Source organism: Falco naumanni, chromosome 7, assembly GCF_017639655.2.
Source record: "Falco naumanni isolate bFalNau1 chromosome 7, bFalNau1.pat, whole genome shotgun sequence".
NCBI lineage: Eukaryota > Metazoa > Chordata > Aves > Falconiformes > Falconidae > Falco > Falco naumanni.
Genome location: NC_054060.1, coordinates 20,308,508 through 20,325,686, shown reverse-complemented (window position 1 = coordinate 20,325,686; position 17,179 = coordinate 20,308,508). Strand labels below are relative to the sequence as shown.

The following is a 17,179-nucleotide window of genomic DNA, read 5'->3' as shown; positions in this document are numbered from 1 at the left end:
AACTCTATTAGCATGCATATACAAAGCATAAATTACTTTTCATTATTACATGAATCTCACAACAGAATACATAATGTAGCTGAAAATTATTTTGCAAAGAGGAAGAGCGACTGATTTGGAATATGCTTTTATACCATCCAGATAATTGGTTAAAAAGATTTCTCTCTGGTGTAATTTTAGGCAAGTTAAGTTAAATGCAAAGATAAATGCAGACCAACAGTCTGTTTGTCTAGAACAACAGTGACAGACTAAGCCCTTTTCTAAGTTCAGTATAGCTATTTAAAATATATTAATAAACAAATTATTGAGATTTACAACATATTTCATGGATATCTGTTAATCGAAGCCACAATGCAGTATTGAGTGTATCCTACTAGGCAACAATGCTCACTCTTCTCCACCATTTTTAAATTTCACACACTCAACTACAATATGATTGTTGCTTTTCTTTAAGCATACACATTTATCAAAATGTTTACGATTCATTAGTTCTTGCATTTAAATTACTAAACCATGCGCTATCACTTTTAAAAAGAGACAAAACTGTAACAATGCCAAGAAAGGGCCAGTATTTATCTGCATCCTTCTACACATAATGAATATTATGGCTCTCCAAGACTTACGTATAAACAGAATAAAAATATTCGTCACACATATAGTTTATGTAATACAACCTCAAAGTCCCAAAACTTTTGTACTGTTTATAACTATTAGGGTACATAACAGCACTGGAAAATCATCCCCAGAGACTATTGGGCTACTACATAAAGACAAAACCACTGCGAATTGCTGCCACAGAGTCCCTTAGTCACTTTATCTAAAGTCTGTATAAGAAGATTAAAGCCACACTGCCACTCACCACAAGTGAAAGGGGCCTTTTCCATGAAACAACACCAATCAATCCTGACAACAGCACCTGTAATAAAGAGAGCAAAGTCACCACAGACACATGAAATTTATACCAGTTTCATAAAAAAATACAGTAAGTATTAAGATGAAGCTTAATACACAGTCATTATGTGTATTTCCAGAGTGCTGGAAACCAGCTGCTAGGAAGATAATGTCTTCATTTTATTCTCAATAAAAAACCCACCAAAACAGAAGTACTACTACTTTGTTTTTCAAAGAAATTTCAATCCAGCTGCCAGATCTAATTAGTTCCAATCGGATCACAAGAGGTCTTCAAAAATCTTCTCTCCTAGTCCCAAATGTTATCAGCACTAAAGAAGAATAAATACTTAGGGTAAATTTTCTTCTGCTGTCTTCACATCATCAAAAAGTAGCTTACAAATACGGCAATAAAGGGAAGGCAATCACAAAGTAAGCCAGAGTATCCAGTTAAATTACCAAGACTGGGGTTTTGTGTTTTGTTCCACCCACCTAAACCACCACACAACTTGATCTTATCTTTGAAAAAGCCCACATACATTCATTTAAACCTGGTATTTAGCATACAGATACGTTACCCCCTCCACTACAAGCCAAAAGGAAGCAGGATTCAGACCTTGATACACCTAAGGTGATCTCAGGTTCTTCAAAATAACATGCAAGTTACAGCTGAGATACCGTCACCTTTACATACGGTTAAAAACAGAGAAACTGGAGCAATTGGGTGAGGGACATTGACCCTGGGGTGGAAAAAATATGTGGGGAGGAACCTTTCCATTAGAACATTTAATTAAAACAAATTAGCAAATCAGAATGCAAATAAAATGCAGAGAAAAGTATGCATGATGTATTTATTTCATGAGTCTGCAGCGTTATTTCTCCACCTTAGCTTGTGTAAAGAATTTGTCTAACAGTAACTCGTATATACTGAACTAGCCTGATACAATCATTATGAAATCCTCCTGTGCCTGCTTAGACAAAGCTCTAATATTATTATTGCTCTCTACAGACCTTTGGTATTGAAAAGGGAGGAAGCCCAGAAGCTAATGAATACCATTTCCCATGAAATTATATTCAAGGTTGGTTTAAATTCAAATACCAGAAAGTCACTATTCCCACTATATCATGCTTTACTAGCAATCTTTTAGCTATAACAATAATAGAGCATAATAATTGCAAATACATCTATATCTAGCCACTACAAAGCAATGTACACTGTACTGGGAATCAGGTTGGAAAGAGCCTGTCTACTGATGCTTAGTGTGAATGTGGAAGAGCAAGCTGTTCGTCCTATGGAAAAGGTGGATTGTGGAGTGCCCAGTTTAAGCTTTCACTATGTCTAGTCTGTGGGCATTCATACTGTGAGCATGTTTCAAACATATTTCACAACTTGATACTATCCACAGCCACTGCAGTTAGTGAAAATATTATTCAGGAAAACAGCATGCTGGAAAATGTACCTTTTCATATTTTCTTTAGCAGCTATGCCATTTAAAAAAAAAAAAAAATAAAAACCAACCAAAACCTCAGGCGGGGTTTCATAGTAAAACCTCAACATTAATTTTTAAAACCAAGTACAAATGCAACAGCTGAGAAGGCATTAAAGCACAGAAAAAGCGAACCAAAATCAGGATATGGATACCAAAAATTGTGCAGATAATCCCTACATGAAAATTGTGCACAGTTTGTATTCTGCAGCATTTCCTACAGCATAAAAGCCACACACCAGCTACATACTTCTGGATATTGGCCAAGCCAGGCAAAAGCTGAGAAATCCATTTTTGCAGTTAATTAAATTTGCTCACACAGCTATGTTAGCTTATTATTGGTGTATGATAACTGTCTCTGGGCTGATAGTCCTGTAATGTGAAACTGCACCCAAGAAGGTAAAATGACAGGGTTAGCTAGTTTATCTGCAGGCTAGACAGCAACATGCTCTCAATTATATAAATGGGATGACTCAAACTGTGATATTATTAAAGAAAATCCTTTAGGAAAAGTAAGAAATTGCCTTACAAAACAGAGTATGTATTGATAAAAAAAATACTCGTATGTAAGCCAGTGTTTCTCAGTCACCAGGTCATAGATATCTAGTGTGCTACCTATGAACAACAAATCCTTACTTTCATTTACTGTGCTATCTCTCCTTCACATGTTAACTCCCCAACTCCTGTCTGACATATTTGTGCCATTGTGCAACACTGAAGATGCAAGAAGGGTGCTGATCCTTTTTGTTCATCTGAACTACAACTTTGACCTTTACAGAAGCCTTGCAAGATGGAAGAGGTACATGTGGTTTTGTTTGGAAAAGGAGGGCTTGGTGGCCCTCGCCATACTGGCTCACCATGCAAAAGGTCAAGCACCGTCACGCCAGCTGATAAACTCTGTGTGCCCTGATCTTAGGCACTACAACTCTGCGTTCTGTGTCTTTAACATAAGAGTTCACCTCAACAATGCTGTAATATAATTTTCCAAACCCCGTTAATCCCCAATATCACTGTGGTTACTCAAAAGCTTATGTTACTTTGAGATGTAGCGATTTCCAGTGCCAAGCACTTCCAATACTTTAGACCACAGTACACACAACTACTTAATCAGAAAAATAGCACACAGGGAACATCACATACCAACACTTGTTGGAATACACCAAATGACCCTATCAGAATAGAAATCTAAAGATGACTTCTCTTGGTCTTGCAGAAGACCAGGAATTTAATAAAAAAAAACAAAACAAAACAAATAAAATAAAGCCCCACCCATTCTTGACATTTTGTTTTCTATTCAGTTTTTACTTCTTATAAATACAAGGCCAATACTGAATATAAAGTAAATAGAACCACACTTGGTTTATATACAAAAGTAGGAATTACTTGAAAAGTAGCGAGTAATTTACAGGCCCAAAAGACCTTACAGTAATTCCTCCGAATAGTCAACGCTTACTTCAGGGGAAGCAGTGTGTAAAAACCATACCTGGTTTCACAAGGTTAAGGGCCAAAAAACAGGCTTAAGTGAGTTCTTTTTACTCCCACAGTTACAACACAGTCATTTCCTAAATACTTATAGCTCATTGCCATCTCTAGGCCTTATAATGTTTTTCAAAAGTCAATGTCATATGTATTACTGTGTACAGGCTTTTTCTTTCTTAAACATAAACTGGAGTTTGATGATTTTAACAACTTGCTTGCTTAACTTTGGCAACATGCTTTGACATCAGAGCCTGCATAGCACACTGATCTAATATCATTGACCTAACTTCTATCTGCTGAATTGCAGTGAACCCCCCATCACATAATAATCAAAATAAATCAAAGCTACTAAAAACATGTTCAAAAACATAATTTTTCACCTTGCCTAAGCAGAATTCCTACAGATGTGTGTAGCTACTGACTATAACAACAGTGCTGACTCACGGAGCAAAAACAAACAATACATTAGTGTTGACTTCTACAGCATTAGAAATGCAGTAACATTAGGTATGAACACCTTCCAACATGCATATGAAAACTCCATTATGATTAATGCAATCTGTGCTCACGCATGAAAAATAAACATTTACTTTAATAGGCATATACTGAGGCAGGCCAAAAACAGAAGGTAACATTACTTTCCAGTAGAGAGATGGCACACAAAAAATTTCTTTAAAAAGCTCTCAGTGGTGTCTTTTCCAGCATTTTCAACCCTCCATATTCAGGTAAGTCTCTAGAAATCTGGATGACTGAATAGACTATGCAGTCTCTCAATACATCTTAAACTATCTGCTTTTCATGTCTTCATCTCCAAAATGGTTATTGTACATATCTTGTGGTTTAACCCCAGCCGGCAACTAAACGCCACACAGCCGCTCACTCCCTGCCCCCGCAACAGGATGGGGCAGAGAATAAGAAGAGTAAAAGTGAGAAAACTCGTGGGTTGAGACAAAGACAGTGTAAAAAGTAATGCATTAGCCACGTGCACAAGCAAAGCAAAGCAAGGCATTCATTCACCTCTTCCCATCAACATGGTGGTCAGCCATGGCCAGGAAAGCCAGGCTCCTTGGGAAGACAAACACCATCACTCCCAATGTCCCCCCCTTCCTCTTCCTTCCCCCAGCTTTATATGCCGAGCGTGACACCACATGGTGTGGAATATCCCGTGAGTCAGTTGGGGACAGCTGTCCCAGTGGTGTCCCCTCTTGACTGCTTGTGCCCCCCAACCTGCTCGCTGCGGGGTGGGGTGAGAGGCAGAAAGGCCTTGGCTCTGTGTGAGCTCTGCTCAGCAGGAACTGAAACATCCCTGTTACCCACACTGTTGTCAGCACAGGGCCAAAACACAGCCCCATAGCAGCTACTGTGAAGAAAATTAACTCTAACCCAGCCGAAACCAGCACAACACAATACATTTCTCGAATGCTTCCTTTAAACTTCTTTCCTGAATGACATAAAATGTGTATTTACATAAGCACTAATTTAATTAAAACTCCATTTAATATAGTGAAAGACTATCAAGGTAAAGACATACATAGATACGTAAAATTACTAATGTTTAAGTATTAATTTGTTCAATAAAACAAATTATCTCTTTTTTACTCAGTACAACTTGGGATCTTGCAATGCTTTTCTAGTCTAATATAGGGCATATTAGTTACAAGGAACTCCAAGTTTTATTGTCTATTCTTATACCTACTTTCTTGTTCAGGCTGATATACCATATGTCAAGTCATCTACTCCTTTTCTGCAAATTTATGGGCTCCTCACCTTTTCAGCTTGCAAACATGAGAAATTCTCCAGTCAATGGATTAAAGTTACCATTAAAATAATCATACAAGTTGTTCACATTAATTGCAGAAACTCCTTCTTAGCCTTCTTCTGAGATACTAAATAATGGAAAGAGTGTCTATCCTTAGTTCCTACATTATCTAAATAAACAGAATCCACAGCATAGCACATCCTATGCTTTTTTTAAAACATTAAGACAAAACTGTGGTATTGGATTGGGCATAAATAAAAAGATTGGGACAATTACTTATGTTTCTAATGATAGAAATATCCATACACAATTTTGTAGGCTTATTTAATTAATTCCTTAAAATGAAAGGACAGAAAACTGTTGAGAAGCATGATATGAAAAAAATAACATGATTATATCGAAGAGCTTTGGCAACAGTAAATGAAAAACAGAAGAGAAATTTCCACTATACATTGCATGACTATGATTACCAATAGACTTATATTCATAAGTATCAGCAAAATTTATATGGCCATACGAGCTAAATTTACGTGTTTACAAATGTGTATGCAACATGCTTTCAAAAACATATGTTGTGAATTTACCTGGATAACCTAGAAACCAAACAGCCTATCTGCACATGTACTCCAGGACCTACCAACACCATCACTGTCCCCATGGGGATTTCCTTTGCCTACCCTTTACCTTCCCTCCCTGCCCCCCCCCCACCCCGCCCACCCCCCCTCAAGTCTGCAACTCTCTTGTTCAGTTTACACACATTGCCTCTTGTGCTATGATGTGCTGCTGTTAAAAGCCCGTTATTCAGAAGAACATTAAGGGGGGGGAGCAAATAATTAAAAATCTTCAACTTTCATCTCAATCTAGATTAAAAAATAGGCTGCAAAAATATTACTTGTCACACATTCTTAAGAAAGGTTTTTTTGCTGTTCTTTAACAGCAGATTTGTCAAGCTGATAGGGAGAAGAGTAAGACAAAAGGTAACAAAACAGGTGTCAAAGAAAGGAACACTTTTACAAATGAGGAAAAATGTGTACAGCTGTCAGTCATCTTTAACTATTCTTGATAACAGGAGCTGAGATGCACTGAAGGAACCATATATCACTCCTCTTTCCTCTTCCCAATTTCAGGACTTGTAGGTTTCTGGAACACAGGTTTTATTGTGTCCTTTTCTCTCAAGACATTAAGGAGATCCGCTGTCAGTACTGTAATTCTTCAGCAAGTCCAAGGGTATGTTTACATATTGGTATTGTATTTCATCTGCTGTACTCACAGTGGAATAAACAGAAAACAGTTCATGTTGCTGTGATTTTCTGTATCATTATTTTCTAACATTTTTCTGATGCATGCTAGAACTTTACTATTTTCTGTTATTATATTATTGGCTCTGTTACACAAGTACCCTTGCTTAGGAGGCCTTAATGTTAAAACAAAGTTTTGACAAGGATGTCGTATGCAAAATAAAGATCTAGACTTCAGACTCTCATTTTGTTGTCATTCTCCAGACAATTCCGACTGGAACATATCTTTTTAGAGAATATGCATATGAGGAGAGTTTGAAGCAACTTGGTTTTATAGGAGAAAAGACTGATACGGAACATAACGGCAGTTTTGAAAATAAGTAGGATTGTTACAAAAAAGACATTGATGATTTGTTCTTCAAGTACACTAAGGGTGAAATGAGGAAGAATTGATTTACATTTGCACCAGCAAGGTTCAGGTTGGACATTAAGAAAAACTTTCTAATGCTCAAGACATTTTGACATTGGTAGAAGGGGTAGGTTATAGTATTCCCATCACCAGAATTTAACACCGCACTAGACAAACACCCATCGAGGTGGGCCAGGCAGAACCAGGCATAGCGCAAACAGGCAGACGCCCAAGGCAGCTGAAAGGAGAGGGCAGAGCAGTGAGCAGGCTGCCTAATTTACTATACCAAAGGAGGGAAATACGAGCGCTTCCAGCACCAGTATCATCTACTGCTTCTGGCAGCAAAGCACTACAGCAACTGTTTCTCTCCAGAAGAGTAATGTCACAAATATCACATACTTTGAGATTACGAAAGTGTCACACATTAGTACCAGATTAGGAAATCTCCTTATAATAATACTCCCTGCAGCATCTGCAATCCATTAGTACAAAATTATGGTAAGTCAAATACAAGCTATAGGAAAAAGAACTGTAACAGCGTTTGCTAAAAGGGGACTAGAAAAATATATCAGTAATATTAATCTCCATTCCAATTCTCGGAAAAATAGTGACGATTCAAATCTCTTGGAGTGAAGGTGGTGGAAATGTATTAAACAAGTATCAGGAAAAAAAAAAGAAAAGTATATATTCCTATATGCATACACACACCATGCACACACATGAAAACTGCATGGACAAATACGGAACAATGTCATGATTTTTGGAATGGTCTTTCAAAAAAACTCATTTTAAACGGTGGATGCTGATAAAAATCATACCGTTCCACCACATTCAAAATACTGCAAAAAATTAGTCATAGGCTAAAGAATTTTTAGAACAGTTAATATAGCTATTTATTTGCAAATATGCAAACTGACTCTTCAACGTGCAGCTATCACTAGAATTGATGGACCATTCTCTTATTTAAAGACTACATCGCTACAAACATGAAGACCACAAGCACCACCAGACTGCCTAACCACAAGCAGATCTGTACACTGCAAGATAAATAGAAGCAAGTCAACAGCAACCAAAACCAAAACAACTTAAGCACAGTTTTGAGCTATTTTCTAAAGAGACTCAGTATGTTCCAGACTCACAAACACTGCATCATAGCTTAGTCTCTCTCATTTACCCACTGTGAACCTAAAACTAATCTAATTCTAATTGCCATGGAAACAGGAGCAGAGAAACAAAATCCCTTGGTAGCCCACAAGAACAGGACAGTAAAATTACCTATACATTGACACAGCTACCAGAATATATTAACAGTACACAATTTTCATCTCATTTTAAGCCCTAGGGTGAGCTTTTTTTTATTTTTGTCTTTGTTTTCCTGTGAAATATGCTCCATAACCATCGGAAATCTGCTTGTTTCACATCTGTAGTTTATTTAATGAAGCAAGCAACAATTATTATAAAATTATAGTACACACACTAAGTATTTTTGTAAAAAAAGCATTACCCCAAAAGGGGATCTTTTCCTTTGAAATGCAGAGAAAAACAAGGGCTGATGGCGCACTTATACATCAGAATAATGTATTTTCCAATTGCGAACAAAAATCATACATTCTGTATTTGTTACTCTTCCAAGTGGTTCAAATCTGTTATACTCTACTCCACTACAATATGTAAACTCTAATAAAAGCAATGGACAGTGATTTAGGTAAGATGTTAAGTACAGAGTTGATATGTCAATAATTCACAATACAGTCTTAATTTTATTCACTTTTTATTAGGCACATTCACAGAACACTATTGCATTATTTTACACATCCCATAACATAATCCACGAGTTTAAGGCACACAGCAATTAGCCTGAGTATTTATATAGAAAGCAAACTAAGCAGTTTGCAACCAATCCTCCATGGTGTCAAATTTATTAGATCATTTATAAATAAACTTGACGTAAATAGATGGCTGAAGACCTAGCCCAATACATGCTGTTTCATAAAGAGCTTTAACTCAGAATAAGATCTATTGAGATATTGTAAGAGATCACATAAGAAGCTTCTGTGGTAATTTCTGTTTTGGACAATTCTCTAAAATTAAAATGAGGCTCCTTGAGCAATATTTGCTCAAGTTGCTCTTGAGTAACTTCCTTCCTCTAGAATGACCTATGAATTAATCAAAAGAATTCTACTACTTTTGAGCAACACTACCAGCAACACTATTGCATATCCACTAGATGAATGTTTCATGATGTTCAAATTTATAGCTAAACCAACTAAATCTGTTAAAAAGAATTGACTGAAGAAATTTGCTGCCCATACATACTATTCAACGTCTCTACAGTAGCTCAGGTCAACTCTGGATAGCTTATCGATCCTTTGAAGCAGGACGATTTTACTGAGGCAGCAGTCAAAAGGTTAATTAAAATGCAGTGAACCAAAGAAATCAGTGAAATTAGCAGCAGTTTGTCCAACATGATAGATCCATATACTGGTATGGTGCACTGAAGTGGTAATGTTTTCTCATCTGAGTATTTATTTTCTTGCTCTTTATGAGCAGTCCATATGATAAGATAACAAAGACAATTTCTATGAGGGAAAAAAATCTCCAAACCTGAAAGTACACTGATTTTTCTTTCAAAAAATACTGGTACATTTTAAAGTCTTTGTAATTCCATTACAGTTAAATTTCTTCAAGGGCTGAGAATGTGAAAACTTTATCCTAATTCCAGTGATAAAAGAATCCATGATTTTTCCATTACAAAAGCAAAGATATTACCCAGCTATGAGGACTTCACTTCCAAAATGTTCATTTTATGTTTCAGTTGCCAAAAAACAAAAAACAAATTATGATATCAATCACGTGGCTGTGACAAAGAGAAATATTCTGATAAATTTCTTTAGACACTTCCTAACCTGTTTTCACACCAATCTTGACTTTGTATCATTGACTCCATACAGAATATTATTCTAGAAATATTGTTTTCCAGTAGCATTAGGAAATCACTAATCAGATTTTTGCTGCTGGGCTCTTCCAATAATTATAAGAATGAAGGCTGAGATTGCTTTAGATAAGTGAAATGAGGCAATGGCTCTTTCAATTACTGACACAATTTCTCAAGGGATGAAAGCTGAGGTGCATCATAAAGTGATCTAAACATCAAGAATAACTTTATTTTCTTTGCCTCAGACTCCAAAGAGCTTCCAAATGCAGATAAAATGCCGTGCTTCTGCATATCACTGGTACAGAGCAAGCTCCAGTCCTCCAGTTCAGTAGATCGTTCAGAGCTATATTCCCAACTGCAGTGCCACAAGGGCACATGGAGAAAGGTTAATCAAAAAGTAATAAACCTCATACTCTAATGAGCATGATTAGTGATTTGCCCCAGGGCCACACTACCAGATAAAAAGTTAAGGATGCACAGACTGAGGCTAGAGATAGAAAGGGACAGAGCACATATTAAATGGTCATAACAGATATACAGTACCTCCATCCCAGTCCTGGTGAAAGCCATCTACAGTACTGCACTTACCACCTTTCCTAAGACACCCTTCCCAGGCATCTATAACCATGACAGACTGTTAGACACTGTGTCCAAAACAGTACTTAAGGGAGAGAAAAGACAAATGAGTTTGTATAAGCACAGGTTTAATATCAGGATGGAGAGATGCCTTCCAAACAACCTGACAATCCGAGGGCCTTAAAGCAGAAGTTCATGTCTCTGACATCATGTATTTACCTGGTGGTTTTTAAAGTCATTTTTCTCAAAGGGTCCCACTATTCTAGAAAGTATATTCAAGGCTGTTTATTACTCAGCAGAATGAATATATCTGAAGCCTACAGTGCTTCTCTTTTCTGGACTTAAAATTTCTGTTCTTAGAAAAACTATTAGTGTAACTAATACTTAATGAAATTACATATTAAGAATAAGAAATCTTCTCAAACATCTCAACTAACATGCACCTCAAAGGTTAAGCTGTTAAATAAAACACGGTAAGGCAAGAAATGCTTTAAACAGCAGGTAGCAAGGACACTGTAAGACTCATTCCAAAGACTTTGCTTTAAAATTATCAATTTTATCTGAAACTTACAGCTTCTTCCCTGACAAAATAACAGGAAAATCAATTGCAACTTCATAGGATTTGAAGATACAAATAAATGCACATACTTTTCCCAAAGTCAGGTAAAAATATTTTCTTTTTTTTGTTGTTGTTGTTTAAATATTACCCACCTCCCTGTGTTTTCCTAGCTGAATAGCTAATACAAACCACCAATCACCTCTGACCTTCAGAAGAACTCTTCCCCCATGTCAAAAAAATTGATAGAATAATTTCATTTTTGCTGCTCTGGAGCTACAGTGCAGTAACTACCTTGGGACCTAAAGGAATAAATCTCATTTTAGTCATTATGGCTTCTGTTATAAATGGTTACATTTTTAAAGGATGAATTCAAAGCTCACTGTACGTGTCAAATGAACTGTTTTACAGCCTGATACTCATTATTTACTAACAGTGCAGGTGGTAACTCTTCAGCTCTTTACCTTGCTATGCTGCTTAGTGCCTCTCAGCTACCACCTGAACACAGTAATTAAGACTATACACCCATTTATCCATTGGCTTCACTGCTGAGATGCTTCTCATTCATGTTAATTGTTACATTGCCTCTTTTGTGTCTGTGTAAAATGCGTGGATACCTGCTTCAAATTGAACTTCATATATTTTACAAAATGTACAACAAACTTCTGGGGGTAATGGAATCTAGTAACTACCGGTATGGATTATAACCAAAACTCAAATGTTTCATAATCCTATTACAAGCATGCACTCTTATAACCATTTTAAGACCGTCACTACAGACATACAAGTAAGAGAGGCTTTATTATAACCCTTGCTTTCTAAAGTAGTTGTAGGAAATGCAGTAAAATTACTCTCATCCCCCATTAATTGGTTCAAGATCAAAACCTCCATCTTCTTTCAATTTGGTTTTACCCTAAAACACTCTGAAGACTTCAAGCTGCCTAGCTCCTCCTCTATTTGGCAGTTTCCTTTTCAACTCTATAGAACTCTATACACTGGCTCCCATCTGCACTTTTATTTCATCTTCCTTTTCAAAGAAGCCTCACTGAAAATAGTTTTGCTTTTTTTTTTTCCTACTTTCTATTCCTCCCTTCTCTGTAGGTGCATATATACAAATATGTGCATGTAAACCAGAAACACAATGTACTCCATGTATTCCACTGCTACTCCTTCCTTTTCAAAGTATTATAATGAACTGTATATTTCAAACATATAAATGTATTTACATCATAATACGTATAGACATATAATCAATATAGTAATTTTTTATCCATAAACTTTACAAGATAAAGTTATTAACAAAAGCTCTGTATTTAAAGAGCAGCATCATGCATGGCTCTCAAGCACAGGTGGTTCTGTAACTAACATGTTTCTTCCAAACTTACTAATCAACAAGGATGAGAAGGGGCAAATTTAGGTACTCTTTAAATGAGATGTTTATATTTAACAAAGTTTTGTGTGACCGGTCATACTTTGAAGGTTTCAGTTTTTCTGTCTATCCTCCCCATTACTGTCAGGTACATTTTTTCTATGCAAATGTCTTTGTTTTTCCCAAGGTGGTTTTTTTTTATTCTTAACTCAGAAATAGCACAGTAATAATAGCATATTTTTTCCCCTCTTTTTTTTTTTTAATTAAACTGCAGAATCCACCAGCAATCCAAGTCATTCCAAGGTTTTGCTTATTTTTTACAGACAGTACTAGAAAAATATCCAGTGTATTAATCCATACTGTGTTAAGTCAGAATACCTCTTTCACATAGACTACAACAGCCAGTTTCACATCACCTCACCAATATGAGACGCGCTCAGCACTAATAATATGCAGAAACACATTGGTTTGACTGGGTACACCTACACTATGACTAGAGAATGTTTCTCAACACCTACTCCCTCAAAACCAAATCCTATTTCAACGAGTTTTCTGCTGAGACAAGAGGAGGAAATACCTCCACCCGGCCCTCTCCAGCCTGGATGCCACCAGCAGCCTGTAGCAGCTGCACTAAACTTCACCCAGGTCCCTGCTCAGGATGCTCAGAGACCTGAACTGCTGACACTTAGAGCCTGTCAGCAGTAAATTGTATGAATGAAATCATATTGATATACAGTCAAAACAGAATGAACAAATAATGTGATGCATTTGGAATTTAGAGCATTAGCTCTACTCTTAACTGTAATAATCCTCATCAGTTACTGAAGACTTAAAATACATTATTTTAGACATGCAGCATACAAGGCACAAGATGTCTGTGACAACCCGTGAGACTGATTTCTGTAAAAAAACTATTTCTAATTGGTTTGGAAAGAAACAGCAAAGGACTTGGATAAGTAGAAAACTGTGTATCACTCCAACAACACAAACCATCCATGACGTTCTGCAACGCAGCCACAAGAAAATGAGTTTGCAATGACACCCCGTTGTGTGCTGAAAGCCATCAGGCTCACAGAAGAGAAGGCACATTACTAGAACGATCTAGGTAACAGAGAGGAGTTTTTCTCACACCAAGCTCTTTGGCAGCATGCTGACGTGGTCTTACAGCTCAAGATTGCAGAAATACTTTGCAAAAGCACAGTTGTTTTCTAGTGAAATCTGACATGCCACGTCCCCAAAATTCAAACCAAACATTAAGCAAAAATTAAAAAAAAAACAAAAACAAACAGACAAACTCCTAATTGAAATCTAATTCAGATATAAAGGCTTCTTAAGCTGTCAGCAGGCAATAGATTTGGGGAGCACATGACAACACTCTCTTCAGTGACCTAAACACAACAAATCGCATGCCACATGGGCGACAGTAGTCCAAACACTGAATAAAGTATAACCTTCCTTCCAAAATCAAAACCCAGAGCCATTTTAAGTGCAAGGGGAGTGGGAATGGGAAAAGGGAATCCTAAAAACATAACAAAGCAAGCAAAATGATGGCTGTTTTCACTCCCTATGAGATTCAAAGGGTTACTGATGCATAACATTAAACTCACTTGAACAGTAACTTGTAATTTATCATAAACAAGGTAAAAATACACAAACTATGAAAAATTACGGACAGCAATTCATCTTGTGCAACACTGGTTACAAAGCCAAGCTGGGTCATCAAATTCAAACTTTTTCCATCTTGATTTTTGAAACAAAGCAAGAATAAAACACCAATCTATATATGAGACCTCAGATCACACAGACCAGTTTGCCAGATCTTGTAGTCTGCCTTCTAGTATTATTTAATCTTCTAGAGGTTCATGCTATTTTATGCTTCAAAAAAAGATGACTGAATGAGAAGGATCTTAAGTGCACTCCTGGGCTATCCAAAAAAATGAGCGTAAATTAACTCAAATTTAGATGCAAATGCTCAATCTTTCATTAATCTCTCACAGCTTTGCACTGTTATCTGCATGCCAACACATTCTCAAGATGGTTTTGACACCCTGGCACTCTTGCAACTACTCAGGTTAATGCTGCAAATGGCAATTCAGCCACAACTCACTCTCACTTACTCTACAGAAACACTTTCTCCACTGAAAAATTAAGTCCCAGGAGTCCAAAGGCTTATTCCAACCTGACGCTAAGGGCAGAACTTCTATTAAATATAATGGGCACTTTGTGTCAAGCTTAAGAGGAAAAATATATTGTAGTCTTAAAAGAGTAGTTACGCATTTTTACGTTACTGCTAGATTCAAACACTTGATTCTAAAAATTTCTTCCCAGGGGTTACATAGAATCATTCCACATTCAGAAGAAAGTCAGACCTGCAGAGACTGAAGTTCCTTTCTGTGTCATTAATGTGCAAATAAAAGCTACGTTACACAAGATACATCTGTATTGCCACAGATGGACAAAGCAAAAATCCAGAAAAAGTGATTCATATTGCAATGTTAATCATGCTTGCTCAACAGGGATTACAGATTAACTAGCATTATGTATGACCTTTAGTGGTGGATCCATCACTGTGATCAAAAATTACAGTTCAAATGAATTTCACATAGTACAGCCATTCACATATGGGCACAAGGCTGAGTGGCATTAGATTCTCACTGTAATAAAAAACACTTTAATTCAGCTTAGTTAAGCTGTGCAAATTAAGTCTTGTACATCTTATTTACTGATTGCATCTTATTTACAAGGGAAGTGTATTCTTCCAGGGTAAGAAAATTCTTACTGTGTATATGCCATAATCACAATGAAATTTAGAGCGCTCCAACAATTCTGTTGTTTGCCCACCCCTTACAGAAACATTTTGCTCCTTCTGGCTTTAATGAAAGAAGATCTGTATCACCGTACTCCTACATTCAGAGAAACTGGGAACAGAACTGATTTAGGTTAGGGCTAGATTAAGATGTCTTCACTTACGTATTTTTTTTCAGTCCCCTGTTCTAGTAATGTGACTTGTTGAACTCTCTTGAGAACTCAGTGGCAGAAACTTTAAAAAACCTTCTTAAGTATCTTCTGAGAAATCACAATAACTCCATATAATATTAAATGGATTAAGCTCAAATGTGACCATTTTCCAGCTTCATCACACACTGCCAAATACCTTCATTTTAACAAATTTTGCAGGGTCAGTGGCAAAGAAAACTGCATACGCAGTACATCAAACTCTATTATATTTCAAAGACTGGCAGGGCCTCTGGTTTGTTCTGCTTGTCTTTGATTATCCGCAAAAGCTGACAAAGAAGCTTTGAAATTTCCATCCCAGCAAGATTCCCACACTCTCAACATTTGTGTTACTGCAGCCTGGCTGACCACAGACTCAACAAAAGAGTAACATACTGACTTTCATAAAAGCAGCTGTGTCTCTACTTTAGTTGTCTGGAAATATTACATTCATTAAGACAGGATAAACTGAAAACAAGACAGGCAGCCTAATACTTGCAAGTGATTTAGGACTATCACATTTTACACACGCTGACACACAGCCTAAAAGAAGAATCACTAAGGCTGGAACATAAGTTTCCTGGATTTTCAACACAACACTGAGAATTTTAACTTGTATTTCAAAGTAACTTTGACATTTAGACTCCTTCTAAATTAGATGGTTTTGAAAATTAGCTCTCAAAATGCAAACCAGAATGGGATGGTATTCCAGGAGACGTGGTGTCATCTGTCTTTTCTAAAAACATGCTTCATTTTACTAAGGTTAAGGTTGCAATAGAATGGGCTGGTAACTTTGCATGTAATACCTGTTTCTAGAACCATCTTCCCACGTTAACTGTCCAGAGTTACCACCTCAGAAGCAAAAGTTTTATTTTTAAGCTGCAGAATGCTGAGAGAGATGGACCTCTTCAAGTGCTGCTCTGGACAGCAGCTTTTCTTTGTACAGATTGATAAAGTTGACATGAAAACAATGACAACGATGGTTGTCTTGACATAAAGACTTCAAGTATCAAAAGCGCTTAACACAGAAAATTGGCTTTTTAGCAGTATCAAACAGACTGAGGGCCACCCTGAAGCTTGCTGATTAACTGAGAAGTGAAATTAATGAGTTGAGCTAATCTCAAAACACCTAGCTGGCAGCTGATGTAAAGACAATCAACTTCAGTACTCAATGCTGTCAAGGAAGATTCTCCCAAGTTATTGCTATTGATTCGTAGGAACATGATGACCTGTGTGTGGTGTTTCAAGGAGCCTATGGTTACAGGGTATATCAGATGCTGGTATCTTCACTAGGGAGATTCTCTACAGAATAATTTGTAACACAAATTATACCCTATCTTGTATCACAGCAAACACAACATGGCAAAAAAAAGATGGCAGAACTGTGGTAATCAATTACAAAATTAGCAGAAAGACATTTTTTGGATTTGAGGTTTTGGTTGGTTGGGTTGGAGTTTTTTGTTGGGTTTTGGTGTGGGGTTTTTGGGTT

At 36.8% G+C, this 17,179-nt stretch overlaps 1 protein-coding gene across 4 annotated transcripts in view; it reads right to left on the bottom strand.

Annotated features, from left to right (window-relative positions):
• FAM189A1 (family with sequence similarity 189 member A1) overlaps window positions 1-17,179 on the bottom strand; it is a 146,492-nt gene that overhangs the window by 88,728 nt on the left and 40,585 nt on the right. For all 4 annotated transcript variants that reach the window (XM_040601787.1, XM_040601789.1, XM_040601788.1 and 1 more), the window contains exon 2: window positions 860-916. In XM_040601787.1, the coding sequence (XP_040457721.1) occupies window positions 860-916 (57 nt within the window). The remainder of the gene's footprint in view (window positions 1-859; window positions 917-17,179) is intronic.